The sequence below is a fragment of the Chlorocebus sabaeus genome, chromosome 2 (assembly GCF_047675955.1).
Source record: "Chlorocebus sabaeus isolate Y175 chromosome 2, mChlSab1.0.hap1, whole genome shotgun sequence".
In the NCBI taxonomy this organism is placed as follows: Eukaryota; Metazoa; Chordata; class Mammalia; order Primates; family Cercopithecidae; genus Chlorocebus; species Chlorocebus sabaeus.
In genome coordinates, this window is record NC_132905.1 from 98,524,901 (window position 1) to 98,540,986 (window position 16,086).

A 16,086-nucleotide genomic window follows, 5' to 3' on the forward strand; every position below is an offset into this window, starting at 1 on the left:
GGGTAACATATTTCTTTCATCACTAGATGAAAATAAAAAGTCATAAAAAGAGAGACCAGGAAAGATGAAATTATTATTAAAAATGGAAAAACACTTCTGAGATGAGTCTTTATATTGAAAGGCTCAATAAGGTCTAATCACAGAAAGTAAAATAATGCATAAGCCTAGAAACAAAAACGTGACATTTTAGAATAATAAAAAGAAACCCAAAAGCTCCCAGAGAGTTAAGGAAAGAGAGAGACAAATGAAAAAATGACAAATGACCAGCATCAGACTGTCATCAGCAGCACTGGACATCACAAAGACATGGTGACATTTGTTCACCATTTTGAGGAAGAGTAATTTAAAACCAGAATTTTATACCCAGCTAAACTATCATTATAAATGTGAGGATAAAGTTGACATATTTTCAGACAAGCAAGGAATCTTAAAATGTGTGTCCTAAAATCACCATATATGAAAAAGTACTTGATCTTTCACCAAGGCAAAATGAAAATCAAAAGAATACAGAGTGCAGCTTCAAATAAAGCAAAGAGAGGACTCTGAGGATGGCATGGAAGAGCTTCTTTTTTTTTTTTTTTTTTTTTTTTTTTTTTTTTTTGAGAAAGAGTCTCGCTCTGTCACCCAGGCTGGAGTGCAATGGTGCGATCTCAGCACACTGCAACCTCCGCCTGCTGGGTTCAAGTAATTCTCCTGCCTCAGCCTCCTGAGTAACTGGGACTACAGGCACATCCCACCATGCTTGGCTAATTTTTTGTATTTTCAGTAGAGACAGGGTTTCACCATGCTGGCCAGGCTGGTCTCAAACTCCTACCTCGCGATCCACCCACCTCAGCTTACCAAAGTGCTGGGATTACAGGCATGAGTCACCATGCTTGGCCAGCTTCCTCTTATCCTCAGTGCCATTTTTATTTCATACGAAGTGCACATTTTTCTCCATGTTTATGTTTTAATATGCTAAAAGTAATAAAATATATCTAATCAGTCTAGAAACAGGATAGGTGGAACCAGAATTGCTCCTTTTGGAGAAACATTCATCTCCAAAACCTCAACTGAACGAAGCTTTCTTGAAATATTTTCCACCACATTTCTGGGGCCAAAATAAAAACCGATGAAGAAACAGAGCCCTGCAACATACACACAAGTTTAATGAGGGAAAAACAAAGAGATAAACCAGCACTAATGACGCATCTCCAGCCACCAGCTCTAAACACCAACAAGGAAGAGAAGCTTGTGGAGCCTCCTGTCAGGACAACACACGCCAGGGAGGGATTTAAAAGCCCCACAGCCCTGAGCAGCTCACTCACTCGCTCACTCACTCCCTCACACCTCCCCCAGCTCATCTCCTCCCACCCCAGCATGGCCGCGTCCACCATGTCCGTCTGCTCCAGCACTTACTCCGACTCCTGGCAGGTGGACGACTGCCCAGAGAGCTGCTGCGAGCCCCCCTGCTGCGCCCCCAGCTGCTGCACCCCGGCCTCCTGCCTGACCCTGGTCTGCACCCCAGTGAGCTGTGTGTCCAGCCCCTGCTGCCAGGCGGCCTGTGAGCCCAGCCCCTGCCAATCAGGCTGCACCAGCTCCTGCATGTCCTCGTGCTGCCAGCAGTCTAGCTGCCAGCCGGCTTGCTGCACCTCCTCCCCCTGCCAGCAGTCCTGCTGTGTGCCCATCTGCTGCAAGCCTGTCTGCTGTAAGCCTGTCTGCTGCAAGCCCATCTGCTGTGTGCCCATCTGCTATGGGGCTGCTTCGTCATGCTGCCAGCAATCTAGCTGCCAGCCAGCTTGCTGTGCCTCTTCTTCCTGCCAGCCGGCCTGCTGTGTGCCCGTCTGCTGCAAGTCCGTCTGCTGTGTGCCCACCTGCTCTAAAGATTCCTCTTCATGCTGCCAGCAGTCTAGCTGCCAACCAACTTGCTGCACCACCTCCTGCTGCAGACCCTCCTCCTCCGTGTCCCTCATCTGCCGTCCCGTGTGCAGGTCCGCCTGCTGCGTGCCCGTCTCCTCCTGCCAGCCCAGCTGCTGCCGCCCAGCCTCCTGCGTGTCCCTCCTCTGCCGCCCTGTGTGCTCCCGCCCGGCCTGCTGAGCCCTCTTCTCAGGCGAGAAGTCCAGCTGCTGAGTGCTCAGTCCTCGCTCGTCTACTGACTATGTCTTTGCTGCCAAGCAGGATTCTCCAGTCTCAGGATCCCCTGGAGTCCTCAGAATCCACCACCTCCATCAGTAACCACATAGTTGCTGCCTGAAGGGGATTTTGAGCACATCACACTTCCCTCCTCCCTCTCTGGGAAAAGACAACCCACAAATCCCTCAGCAGGTGGACTGTGGCCTTCTGGAACCCACTTCTCCAAATGTGTTGTTTGCACCCAATGAGACAAAGAATTGCTCTAATCAAAAAATTCTTGAGTCAGGAAATACGGGCTGGTGTGCACTTTCTGCTCTTCCCCTGAGCCCCTTTGCCTACTCCAAATTTGGGGTGTGGGACCACTGTCCTGTTGAAGGCAGACAGGACAATGTCTCTCATTCCGAGATCAAACACCCAAGAGAGACAGCAGGATTTGAAAGCAGATGTGATCATCTCCACACCCTTCCTGCAGCCTAAGCCATGCCCTGCCCACAGGGGACAAGCCTCCAACTGAGCCAGGGAGGGGAGCAGAGCTGAGCGGGCTCGGCCTCTGGTGAGCTTTGGGCCACCTGCCCACGCCTGTCCCCTGCCAGTCCAAGCTAAAGCTGAGTCGGGCAGAAGAAGAAACCCCGTTCAGCTGGGACCTGAGAGCCCCAGGCACCATGCTGGCCTCCTGGTGTGTGGGCCGTGGAGAAGGTGCCCACACAGAGGGCTGCCCCGAGAGCCTGAGGGTCAGCCTGTGTGCTCTGAAGCACTAGCAATTCCATGGGCCCCAAGAGGGGTTCTGGGGTCACTTGGACATCACTCATCCTACTCAGGGTTTAAGGCCTGGGTGAGGAGACACAGAGCAAAAAGACACCTTATCGATGAACCCTCAGGACAGTGGGAGAGGATAAGGCTGTAGTCTCAGTGGACCACTAGCACTGGAGAGTGACGAGGGCGCCAGTGAGACCAGCCAGGTCAGCACCTCCTCAGGAGGCTGGGAGGGCCCAGGGAAGAGGTGATAGAACAAAAACCCTAAGGGAAACTTTAACCAGAAAGTAGCTGAATTTAAACCTGCAATGACTCACAAATCTCTCAGTTTACCAGAGTTTATTCCACCCATGTCCATTACTTGCTTATTCAAATATTAAGAAAAATATGGTCATCCCCATAAGTAAGTGGACAAAGGCCTTCATAGACCCTTCAGAGCACAAAGAGTTAAAAAAGACGGGGAGACGTTTCCACCTCACCATTAACCAAAGGTACAGGGGAGTCTAAGGTAAGGGGAGTCAGCGCAGGGGGCACCAACATTGCTGAGGCCGAGCCGCTGTGCAGCCAGTGGGCAGACGCACCCAGGGCCGCGGCCTCCAGGGCACGAGAGCCTCTGAGCCTCCTGATGGCTCCTGAGGGGAAAGCTGGGGACAGCCCCAGTGGGGCACAGCTTGTGACACCTGGGCCCCTGTGCTCTGTGTGGCAGCTGACACGCAGGTCTGCTGGTGGCCGTGTGTCCGTGCAGCTGTCTGAGCCCACATGGTCAAGCTGCCGTGTCAGACGCAGAGGAGAGACTAGGACGGCAGTGGCCGGGCCCCCTCCCTGGTGAACCTGCGTGAAGGTATTCACAGCGCAGCGACAGCTCTGAGTGCCCCTCCCGGCTGTGAGCGAGATGCAGGACCCACTGAGTCAGGGGCGGTTGCTGCCTTCAAAGGCATCCCGTGAAACCACAGGAAACCACAAAGCCCCTCCACCGCTGCTGGACAGAGCCGGACAGCCCCCGGGGACAGGGGGAAGGTGTCTGTAAGGCGAGGACATGGCCATGCTGGACAGAGCCGGACAACCCCTGGGGACGGGGGGAGGGTGTCTGTAAGGCGAGGACATGGCCATGCTGGACAGAGCCGGACAACCCCTGGGGACGGGGGGAGGGTGTCTGTAAGGCGAGGACATGGCCAGTGCATGCTCGTCAGGGTGTGATCGGGGACCCTCCAGCCTGCAGGCGCCCTCGCCCAGTTGTAAGGGTGAGAGCACAGTCCCCGTGCGAGGCTGCTGGCCTGGGAGGAAGGACAAGCAGCGGTCTGTGGAGGGGGGACCTCTGAGGAGTCCTTTTGGACCTCACATGCTTGTCAACACAGGGCATCCTGGTAACGGAAGTTTCTAGATATGGGCCTCTCAGCGGGAGGGGTACACTGGCCAGTGCTCCTCTTAGCTGATTTCTTGGTTCCCAAAAGCCTCCCCTGGCACCCACATGTGCCAACAGCCCCCTTCTACTAAGGACAGCACCCCCTTCAGGCAAATCCCACTCACACCCAGGACACACCCACACCCTTTCTCCTGTGTGACCCACACTCATACGCCAGGGACAAAGCTGGCTCTATCAGGGCAGCCCTTGGTTTTTGGGGCCAGGCTTCCCATTCCTGGAATTAGCCCAGGCATCCTCCACACAGGCCTCCCTCCTTCTGCAACAGCCTCAATGCCTGGATGGGAGCTGGACACCCTCAGGCCCAGCGCCGGGCCTTGCTGTGTGTGCAGCGGGCTCGGGCTGTGTCCTGAAGAGACCCAGCCACACGGATTCTCAGTGAACTCTTCCTTCCTAAGGAACCACGATGAAAGACGCCACAGCCCACGGACACACAGAGGAGCCCGTGCTGCTCTCATGGCTTTGCGCCGACCCCTTTCCTGGGCTGAATAGTGTCCCCTTGTCCCCTTAAAAAAGGACATGTTGGTCTAGACACAGTGGCATGTACCTGTCATCCCAGCACTGTGGGAGGCCGAGGAGGGAGGATCACTTGAGCCTGGGAGTTCGAGAGCAGCCCAGGCAATACTGTGAGACCCCATCTCTACAAAAAAAAAAAAAAAAAAAAAAAAATTAAAACTTAGCTGAACATGGTGGTGTGCACTTATAGTCCCAGAAGACGGCTTGAGCCTGGGAGGTCAAGGCTGCAGTGAGCTGTGATTGCACCACTGCACTCCAGCCTGGGTGACCAAGCAAGACCCTCTCCAAAAAAAAAAAGAAAGAAAGAAAGAAAGAAAGAAAGAAAAGGTATATGGGTATATGTTGGACGCTAATGCTAATCCCTCATACTGTAAACATGACCTTACGTGGAAACAGGATCTTTGCAGATGTAGTCAAGTTGAAGTGAAGTCATTGGGGGGGACCCTGAGCCAACACCACTTCTGTTTTCATAAAAAGGCAAAAATTGCACACAAATGGGCACAGGGAGAACGCCATGTGATGATGGAGGCAGAGATTGGGCAGTGCCCCTGCAAGCCAAGGACGCCAAAGAAGGCAACAGGCCCAGAAAACAGGACAGAGTCATCCCCTAGACTGGGACAGACTCTCCTTCACCACCGCAGAAGGAACCAGCCCCACTAATGCCTTCGCCTCGGACTTCAGTCCTCCAGAACCGTGAGACGTGAGCTTCTGCCATGTCACGTGGCCAGTGTGGGGCTCTGTCACAGCAGCCCCCAGATGTCAACGTGCCCTCCAGCTCCAGCCCCCAACGAGGGTGGAGACTCCAGGGAAATGGGGCTAGAAGCTAGGAAAGGAGTTCTGAGGGAAGTTCCTGGGGCCTGTGACCTCCTACAGGCCAAGGGACAAGCCACAGAGATCCCCAGAGGTGGACGGAGTTCTCTGAAGAGGGGACAACCATGGCTTGGGTCTGACACACCCAAGTTTGAGGCCAGAATCTGTGCAGATGCTCGGGGGGAAGACAGGGCGACACTCACTGATGGTCCCCCAGGTAGACTCCTCTGAGTTCTCTTTTTTTTTTTTCTGCCTACTTTGAATATGTTGACTTTTCTACTGGTGTTGAGAAAAAATTCGCTTCTTATGGTATTACTAATTCAAGGCTGCCTGTAGACTTTTTCTTATACAATTCAGCCAGTTCTAGCTGAAATATAAATATTGAAAAGTTAACCCTAAACTCATTTGAAACTGAAGGAAAGAATAAAAGAAGTTTAAAAAATCAAACTGCCAGGGAAACCTCTTTATCCAAAATTTTGACCCACAAACTTAATTAGATTATCTATCGGGCAAAAAAAGTTTAGCCATGTAAATAGGTCTCAGTTTTGTCAGAAATATAATTTGGATCCTACCATTCTTTATAAACCAATGAGTATTACTAGTTCATGACTAAAATTCTAAAATGAAAGGGATAAGATCTTTATTTGTGTGTTTGTTTGGATGTGTTTATGTATATGTACATGTATTATTAGGTTATATGTTGTGTCTACATGATATCAAATTGACTTTTCAATAAATGAGCACTCATAAATTATCAAGTCTATTTTCCAAGTTCACATGACCTAAGTAAATCTTTAATAACTAATATGGTTTTAAAGTAACTAAAGTAAAAATTAAAATATCTTCAAAATTGTCAGCATATGTTTTTGCCTGGATTTACTCGTCAGACAGTTTTACATTTGTCTCTAATAAATATTTTAAGATGTCAGAGTTTAACATAAAGTTTAGAAGACTATAAACCCAGCCAAAAACAGAATGATTTTTGTGTCATGTTTTATAAGTAAGACTAATTTAATATTGTTGGTTTAATGAAAACAACTGTATCTTCTGAGTTATCAACAAAATCCCCATACATTTAAGTTTCTTATTTAGGTGAAACCATATATTCACAGGCTATAAAAATGATTAACAAGGAAATAACTTGAAACAATGACTAAGGTTGTCTAATACGTCAGTTTTCACAATTGTTAAAAATAAATTAGGCAAATGTAAATGAGATAAACATCTATAAACTTTGTGTAATTTGAAATCTAAAAATTATGTTAAATTAAATAATAGATACGCATTACATGCCTGAGTCATTTTCAATTTTAAAATTTACATTATAAGAAAACATGTTTCTAAAAATGATAAAGTTGTTCTTATATGTTAAATACTGTTATGTGACAGAAAATTTAAAATTTCTTGTTTCCTAGGTTTTCAATAAAGTTTAAGATTACTAGGAACTCAAAATTTTAATTAGTATAATTATATGTATAAAAACTGCCAAAAATAAGATGAGCTTTAATAAGAAAAAATTATAAGAAAGGCAAAAAAATGGTGCTCCTTATTGAGAAAAAGAATAACTTGCCAAATTCAAAGGTTATTTAAAAGTTGTTTCAAAATATGGATTTAGGAAGGAAACATGAAACAAGGTAGAAAGTAACCAGTAAGTAGAGGAAAGAAATGTGAAGAAAGTTATGGATATGAAGATGTGTTTTTGGTAAGGAAGATTAACAAGAAAAGAGAATAATTTTGTATGAGAAAATCTTATATAGTGAATTTTTATCCTTAAGTAAAATGACTGGTTATTTAAGAATAAGGAAGACTAGGACAAAGCAGAAAATCTGGGCATGTTCTAACTGGTCTGTGTAAGTCGCGATAAAGCTCTTGAAAAGAGAATTTATGAAAGGAATTTTGTATATGATTAGGTTGGCTATAGTTAAAATGAAATTATTTATAATAGTCTTTCTACAGATTAAGCATTGATATTAAAACATATACTAATATAAAACTAAAAATTTTGATCCCCTATGTTAGAGCAACAAGGTTTTCTTAAAGTATTGATTTGCTGTTAATAAAATTGCAAGAGGTTTTGGTTTTTAATTCTGAAATCGGTTTCTTTTTAAAACTTCTTAGATGTATGCCTCAGAAACCCAGCTTCTGCTGTACCTTGCTGCATGTGATTTTCAGGTCATACGTCATTACCTTCAGCTTTTTCTTCTCTTGAGAAGACCTGGGATGATAATTCTCTCCTTCAACTTTTTATCAGCTCCTATAACATTTTCCTGCAATTCTAACTCTGCTATGTGGCCTGACACTGAAATATTTATCCTGAAAGTTTAGAAAAGCAGCATTTTTCCTCCAGTATCACTTGATTCTGTAACTTGGTTTTTCTTGATATATCTGAATTGTTCTATATCACTTTCTGTATTGCTTTTGAGGACTTTTGATTATCACTGTGGTTAAATGAATATCTATTATTTTAAAATGCCCTGTAATTCTGTTTTGATCAAATGTTTTAAAACTTTTTACATCTTTGACAGGTTTCTCCAGGACTTATTTGGTAAATTGTATGGAAAATATTGTAAAATAATAAGTTATACTAGATCTTTTTTCAGTTACGTTTATGAGAATGTTGTTGATATAAATGTTTCAAAAATTATATAAATTCATAAAAAATCTAAAGTGTCATAATTTTGATTATGTTAAATCTTTTCTAAAGTTATGTTTGTATGGAAATGTTATTAATGTGAGTATTCTAAAGATTATATGAAATTTAAAAGTCTGATAGTCCTGATGTGACGCTGTCAGTATGATTCTGATTATTACCTTAAAATGTTAAATTTCCTCGTCAGTTGGAAACTTCCATCAACTTTTCACCATGGCTATTCCAAGTTTTTGGAACTTGGAATTCAGATATAGTTCTGAATTCTTCTCTAAAAACATTTGTGATCAGCTCTTTTCACGGAGAAGACTCTAATAAGTATGGATACAAAAATTTATAAAATTAAAGAATACAGTTAATCAAAAAACATACAAACGTATGTTCTGGTTTTGTTAAATGGTTATCATTTTTTTCCTACCTGTAACTCACTTTGACGTAATTAAATATGTGCTGTTATGAATGATTGTCGTATCCTTGTAATTGTCCTATTAAGGTGTCATGTTAGGTGCAGGAAAACATCGCATTAGGAAAAAAACACAGATCATGCTAATTTAAAAATAGATGCAATTTGAAGCCTGTTTTCCAATAAATATGCAAAAATAAACGCTCAGCCCAGCACTCATTCCTTACAACTACAACTGCAGACTATTGATCTTCCTAGGAAAGAACCTTCCTAGCCACATGGGATGATAAACGCTGGTCTTATAAATGCAACCAGGCAGTTGATTTATGACCAAAAGTGGGAATTCGTGAGACCGAGTAGCAAACGTAAGAAGCCCTGTGTATTGGCTTTTCTTGCCAGCAAAACTTCACAAAGCCCCAGTGTCTCACATCTCAGCTCTCCAGAGATGGTTTTGAGACAAAACAAGACAGAGCACATGGCCCCTGATGTCTCTTGCCTGAGTCACCACATTCTTTAAAAGATAAACGATGCTAGTCCTTGCCTTTTCCTGCACACAAGATAATGTCTTACAGGGCAAGTGATGACGCCTCCGCGGTCTATAACCAGATGTGCTCCTGCCCCCAAACCTGGATGGGATTCTGCTTCGATGCAGCTTCTGAGCCAGTTTGATGTGATCTGCACATGCTGACCTCCCACCACCTGCATATGAACTGTGAGCTGAAACAGCGCCTCTGACAGAGCTCTCCCGGGCTGGTGTGAGCTGAAACAGGGCGCCGAGCCTCTGACAGAGCTGCCCCCCGGACTAGAAACCTCACTCTTCTATAGTCCTCGGTAAAACTTCTGAGTAAAGCTCACTTTAATTCCTTAAAAGCTTGCTTTTTTGTTTATCAACACCACAAACCTCTTTCCCATCCAGTTGGATGAAGGAGTAGTTATAGATTTAAATTCAGTTTAATATTTTAATTTCTTGACAAGAGTGGGTTGCACATACCAGCTAATAAGCAGAAGGCCTATTTTACCTAAAATGGATCAAACTACAAAATTAGTGATTTGTCCTCAATCTCACCCAGAAGAGAGTAAGAACTGACCTCATAAATTTAAGGAACAAAGTGGAACAAAAGGAAACCTGATGTGACTGGGGCTGGGGATTCCCATCAGGCCAAGCTCAGGAGCACGGCCCTCTAGCCCGAGAGGGTGCAGTTGGGAGGTTGCTCACCAGGCCTAACAGTCATCTGGTACCTGCGCCTTCTCTGCAGGGAAGGAACTTTCCAGAATCCTGGGGAAGAAACCTCCTGAGGAGCGTGGCAAAGATGCTGAGGAGAAGGCATCACACAGACTCAGGTGAGCGCTCAGCATCTGGTATTTATGAGATATTTGCAAGAGACCCAGCGTCAGACAGTGCGGAGGGCCCTGTGGATGACCCAGGCTGAGAACCCGGGGAAACTGTAGAAAGGCACATGGACTCACTGGTCAGGATCTTGTGACCATGCTGCAAAGGAAGCAGGTAGTCTGATCAGGTGATGAAAGTCTGCTGTGAGAGGATGTGGGGACTGCCTGGCAGGAGTTCAGAGAGCCTGCTGGCTTCCGACCTCACACCTACAAGGGTCCTAGGAGGCCACTCGCTCAGCAGCAGGTGGGGGTGCTGCAGGTGACCGGTCTATAGACCAGGGTGGGGCAGGAGGGCTGGCAGCACCCGGAGGTTGGGCAGAAGGAGGCCACACACAAAACAGGCTTGCAGCTCACGGACACACAGCAGGCCACCTGACAGGGGCTGGGCACACAGCAGACCGGCTGGCAGCAGGTGGACACCCCACACAGGGGCCGGCACAGCAGAGCCACACTGGGGACTGAGCAGCAGCAGGAGGTCCCACAGCCCTGGGGTGGGTAGCAGGTGCTGGGGACGCAGCATGGGGAGCCAGGGCAGGCCATCGGGCAGCCTGAAGAGCAGCTGGTGTGGCATATGATGGAGTGTGGACAGGTGGGGGGCACAGAGGACACGGCTGGTCTGGAGCCTGCTTCCTTGGGTGGCCTTTATACCCAGGCCACCGGCATCCTGGCAACAAGGCCCCTGGCATCTTCCTTATGGGTGGTTTTTCCTCCTCTGCCCTCTCCGGTTGATCTTTCTGTGTTTTCCTGTTGAGGTTACTCAGTTCAGGAAACTGTTTCAGCTGGGGGTGCCCTATCATTCAGCAGACCGTGTGTTTCCTGGAAACAGAGCCGGGGGTAGCTGGTGAAGGGCTGTCAGTGAGGCCAGGGGCCCACCTCATGGATGTTCAAGGTCCCCCCGCCTGGAACTCACACAAGCACAGTCACACTCACTGCACCAGGGGCGCCGTTTCAACGGAGAAGCTCAGTCATCATCAGGGTCTTCCCGAGTAACGAGAGCCAAGCTACTGGGCTTTATATTGTGGAACAATAATGATGATTACTGGGGGAACAATAATGCACAGAGGTCTAGTGCTGTGCCAGGCTGTGTTGGCATCTTATGGGGTTATCTCATTCATCTTTGCCAGCATTTGGGGTGGCCGATACCCCATTTTACAGATCACGCAAGTCCTAGATCATTTGCATGACGGGTGCGTGTCCGTGCCACTAGGGAGACGTAGGGATCTGGACTGCTTAGTTTCACTCTGGAATCCATGGTCGTTACCACTATGACAAATTATATTGGGCTCAGGGTTCAATAAGTGACTCATCCTGAAGTCCTGAACCAGCTGGGACGGAGAAGATGGATGAAAACATCGGCCACGTCGGCCTCTGCAGAGCATGGCTCAGGCATGTGACCACAGTGGGCTTCCTGACACCACACCTCAGAAGTGCCCACTTCACACGAGTAGCACTAGTGGCCACAGGCCACCTCCTCTGCAGACGGAGCCCAGGAGGACCCATCACGGAGGGGGCCTGAGCTACTCCTATCTGGTTCCTCTCCCACCCTGAGGGTCTGATCAGTCTCACCCCTGCAGAGGTAGCGTGGGGGAGAGTGAGGAGCTGGCATGAAATTCCAGGATGCTCCTGTACTTGGGAAGCAGCGGGCAGGAGTGTGGATGGCGCGTTCCTCCTCACACTCCAGCTCTGTTCTCTTGACGGATTGGCCACTGCACTTTATTCTACCGTGGTGTCACACGGTAGGGGGATGAGCTGTCTCTCAGGGCAGAGCTACTCCCTCCATCCCAGGCAGCTCCCAGGGGCACCCTCTGCTCCTGTGTGGGTCCTCCTGTGCCTGCTGGTGGTGGATACAGGAGATTCCTGCCAAGGAGCCTTTGGACAACTCAGACACCACGTTAATGAAATCCCCTCCCAGGCTGAAGACCAAGTGGGGTCTCAGAGCTGTGGACAGAACTTACAAGTCTATGGATCCAGAGCCGATCGGTGGCCATGTGGTGGAAGTGACCTTAAGGCCTACGGACAAGCCGGGTGAGGCCACAAGTTCAGTCCTGTCACAGGCAACTCCTTTCACTGCTATAGTTCAGAATCACACTTAAAAACCAAGAGAATTGAAGCAGCCATGGTGATCTCGTGTTCCTACGTGACCTAGTCACCAAGTAACCCATTTTAAAGGTTAGTTGTCTTACAAGTCGATTACAGAAGAACAAGGATGCATCTTTGATATTTACCTGCTCCTTTACCTTCCTCCACGCACTTTACTCCTTCCTGCAGGTCAGTGTCCACTGGCCTCGTCCTAGTCAACCTAAAGCACATCCGTCCATGTTGCCTGCAGTGCACATCTGCAGGGGAGGATTTCTCCCAGCTTTTGCTCTTCTGAACAGGTTTTTACCTCAACATGTTTTGAAGGATTTTTTTCATAGGTATAGAATTCTGGGTTGGCAAATTTTTCTTTCAGAATTTTAAAGAAGTTGCTCCATTGTCTTCTGGCCTCCACTGTTTTTGCTGAGAAGTGAGGGATTTTCTCATCCTTGCAAGAACCTTGTACCTTGTATGAAAAGTGCCTTTTCTTCCCACTGTCTTCAATATTTTTTTGATTTTTGGTTTTCATCACTTTTACTATTTGATGCTTGGATATGGCTTTCTTTGTACTGATCCTCCTACAGATTTCTGAGATTCTTGGGTCTATAAGTTGTTATTTTTAAAATCATGTTTGGTGCCTTGGGCCATTACTTTTTTCAAAACTTATTTGTGGTTCAGCATCACTCTCTTCTCTTTCTGAGGCTGAAATTGCTAGTATGTTAGACAGTTCAGTACTGTCTCATACGTCTTTTCATTTTTCTTGATTCTTTCTCCTCTTCGAGACAGGATAATTTCCACTGGTGTGTCTTCAGGTTCACTGATTCTTTTTCCATCCAACTCCTAACCCCAAACCCCAGACCTCCTAGCATGGGATTTTGATGCTTGGTTCTAGGGTCCTCATGATCTGACCAGTTTTCCTGCACCCATGGCCCAAAACCCAGAGTGCAGGATTCCTGCCTTCCCTGGACATACCGGTTTCTGCAGCAGCATCCTCACTCTCTCCATGGCCACACTGTCTCCTCACAGAGGCCCCCCCAGACCACCCACTGGCACTCCCATTACTATCTCCTGAACCCATTTTTCCCCAGCACTCAGCCCTGTATGGAATTATTTCATGCATTCATTTCTTCCTTTACTCATTTATTCACTGCCCACTGCTAGAAGGCTCTTGAGGCCAAGACCTCTTTGCTGCTACTACACAATATATATTTGTTGAATGAACAAATAACTTCTTGTATAGATTATGGCAGGGTTGACTAACTTTCTGCAAAGGGCAGATGGCAAATATTTTAGACTTTGCATGTTACAGTCTGTTCCATAACTACTCAGTTGTACCAAGGCAGTGCAAAAGAAGCCACAGACAACACATAAACTAATGGCATGCTGTGATCCAATAAAAGTTCATTTGAAAGACAGGCAGTGGGCCAAATTTGGCTCCCAGACCATAGTTTGCCAACCTGTGCTTTAAAGTTTTACTCTACAAAATAAAAGCTCAAAACACATTACTGCCTCAACATCTTCCTTGATAGCATGAAACAAAAGTGAACAAACAGGATTTGGTACTTTGAGTCGAGCCAGTGGTGCTATGTGCACAGTAGTAGCCTGAAAAAAATCGACAAAAAACCTGCATAATGTCAAACCAGAACATCCTGTTTACAGAAGAAACTAACCTCGAGGCCAAAGATATTTATGGTAGAGCATAACGCGGGAAAGTGCACGCAGGAAAATAAGATGTTGGGAAACACAGTGGCAGCAACCACGAGGAAGACAACCGTTGTGTTTTTGTGTTACCCAGATGCCCGGGACCCAGGTATAAAGACCACCAGAGAAGCGGCTTCCAGACATCACCACCCTCCTCCCCAGTACCAGCCCAGCCACACGCCATCATGTGCCAAACCAGCTGCTCCTCAGGCTGCCAGCCAACCTGCTGCATACCCAGCCCCTGCCAGGCATCCTGCTATGTGCCTGTGAGCTGCCAGTCCTCCGTGTGTGTGCCCATGAGCTGCACACGCATTGTGTGTGTGGCCCCCTCCTGCCAGCCCTCTGTGTGTGTGCCTGTGAGCTGCAGGCCCATCATATATGTGACTCCCTCCTGCCAATCTTCTGGGTGCTGCCAGCCTGCCTGCACCACCGTCCTCTGCAGACCCATCTCCTGCAGCGCCCCTTCCTGCTGCTGACCAGCTGCTCCTGGTACACAGGGGTACACACCTGTATCCCTCCATGAACTAGCAACTGGTGGACCCCCAGACTGTACACATGGGGCGGATGAAAAGCATGCTCAAGGAAACCTCTGAACTTTGGGGTGAGAACATGGAAAAAGGATTCAGAGCTTCTGTGACCCTGGGAACCCCCTCAAGGAAGTCCTGGCTGCCAGAGTCCTTCTCTCACTCCAGCAGGAAACTAAAACCCATGTGAGCCAAATAAATCAGCCGTCCCTATACACCTCGTCTCTCTCTTTTATCCTCATGTATTTTGTAAGTTCTTTCCTTGAAGGTACATACCAACTTTAATGGCAGCAGCACCTCTTCAGAGAGCCTCCTTCCTGATGGCTGAGCTGAAGTGGAGGGTTCTCAGTTGGGGGAGTGGCCTGAAGGTGCTGTCCCCACACTCAGTCCTCAAGCTTCGCACTGTGGGATAGTAAGATGTTGGGAAACACGGTGGAAACCACCATGAGGAAGACAACTGTTGTGTTTTTATGTTACCCAGATGCCTGGGACCCGGGTATAAAGACCACCAGAGAAAAGCTTCCAGATGGAAAGTGTTAGGGGGAGGGTAGAAGAAAACAGTCCTCTACCCGGAAGGAGGGATGGGAAATAGTCCTGGGCCCCAGATCCCATGTGACACCTCAAAGGATTACTATAGCAAAGAGGGCAGGAAACTGTTTCAAACAACAACCACCACAAATACAGCGCAGAGTTCGTCTGTCCCGGGGAGGGGCAGCAGGAAGTCCAAGAAAGTCTCATTCTCCAAGTCCCACATGCAAAGGGCCTGCCTAAGACTGACACTGGACCAGGACAACAGAGAGCCTTCCTGTCTCCAGCTCCAGCCTAGCAGGCACAGCTCAAAAAGCAACATCAGCCTGCCTCTGGGGAAAGGCAGAAGTGTGTAGAGATCTCCTCTGAATGTCAGGCACGCAGGGGCATGTGAAAACTTAGGGTGGAGCAAATGCACTGACCTCCCCACCCCTCATCTTAAGCGCAAGCACTGATATACCCTAAACGCAAGCCACTGGTGCACTGAAGGCAACCACGGTAAAAACAAAACCCAAACCACCGTCAGTATCTGACCAGATTGATTCATCCGCCTCCCCCTACACACTAATGACCTGACAGAAAAAGAGATACACGCATTTCCAGAAGGAAATGTTGATGTCTGATATTCAATAAAAAATTATAAGACATGCAAAAAAGCAAGGAAAAACCAAGCCATTGTCAGCAAAGAAATCAACAAAATTGGATTCAAAAGTGACCCAAGGACTGGGCACAGTTCACACCTATAACCTCAGCACATTGGGAGGCTGAGGCTGGAGAGTTGTTTAAGCCTCGTAGTTCAAGGCTGCAGTGAGCTGAGATTGCACCAGCCTGGGTAAAAGAGCAAGACACTATCTCTAAAAATAAAAAGTAAAATGACACAGGTTTACAGCTATCAGGCTGTAACTTTAAAATAACTGTAATGAATAGATTAAAGGGTCAAGGATAAAGCATTAAAACCATATATGAAGAGATGGGTAATTTCATGAGACAGATGGAAACTATAAGAAAGGTTCAAGTGGATATGGTAAAAATCAAAATACAATATCAAAGATGGCTTCCTTCAGTGGGCTCATCAGTATACTTGATACAACCAGGTGTGGAAGCTTAGAATTTGAAGACATGTAAATATAAATTGACCAAATTAAAACACAAAGAGAAAGAAGAGGGTGGAGGAAGACAAGAGAAAAACATCAAAAAGCTCTGGGAC

At 47.0% G+C, this 16,086-nt stretch overlaps 4 protein-coding genes across 5 annotated transcripts in view; 2 read left to right on the forward strand and 2 right to left on the reverse strand.

The window, feature by feature from the left end:
* The window catches only part of TSPEAR (thrombospondin type laminin G domain and EAR repeats), a 209,626-nt gene that overhangs the window by 145,074 nt on the left and 48,466 nt on the right, over nt 1-16,086 (reverse strand). The window lies entirely within an intron of this gene.
* On the forward strand, nt 1,076-2,076 carry LOC103219872 (uncharacterized). Of its 2 annotated transcripts, XM_073011100.1 has the most exons (2): nt 1,076-1,719; nt 1,834-2,076. In XM_073011100.1, exons 1-2 carry the CDS (start codon nt 1,150-1,152, stop codon nt 2,074-2,076), a joined length of 813 nt encoding a protein of 270 aa, XP_072867201.1. In that variant the 5' UTR covers nt 1,076-1,149. The 2 variants fall into 2 exon arrangements, with proteins under 2 accessions (XP_072867201.1, XP_072867199.1); XM_073011098.1 differs by having other exon boundaries at nt 1,076-2,076.
* KRTAP12-4 (keratin associated protein 12-4) lies at nt 10,285-13,204 on the reverse strand. The gene is made up of 3 exons (XM_073011432.1): nt 13,099-13,204; nt 12,006-12,060; nt 10,285-10,690 (listed from the first exon to the last, which is right to left on the reverse strand). The coding sequence occupies exons 1-3, from the start codon at nt 13,202-13,204 to the stop codon at nt 10,285-10,287; spliced, it is 567 nt and encodes a 188-aa protein (XP_072867533.1).
* KRTAP12-3 (keratin associated protein 12-3) lies at nt 13,682-14,374 on the forward strand. Its single transcript, XM_073012394.1, has one exon. It carries the CDS (start codon nt 14,013-14,015, stop codon nt 14,301-14,303), a length of 291 nt encoding a protein of 96 aa, XP_072868495.1. The 5' UTR covers nt 13,682-14,012; the 3' UTR covers nt 14,304-14,374.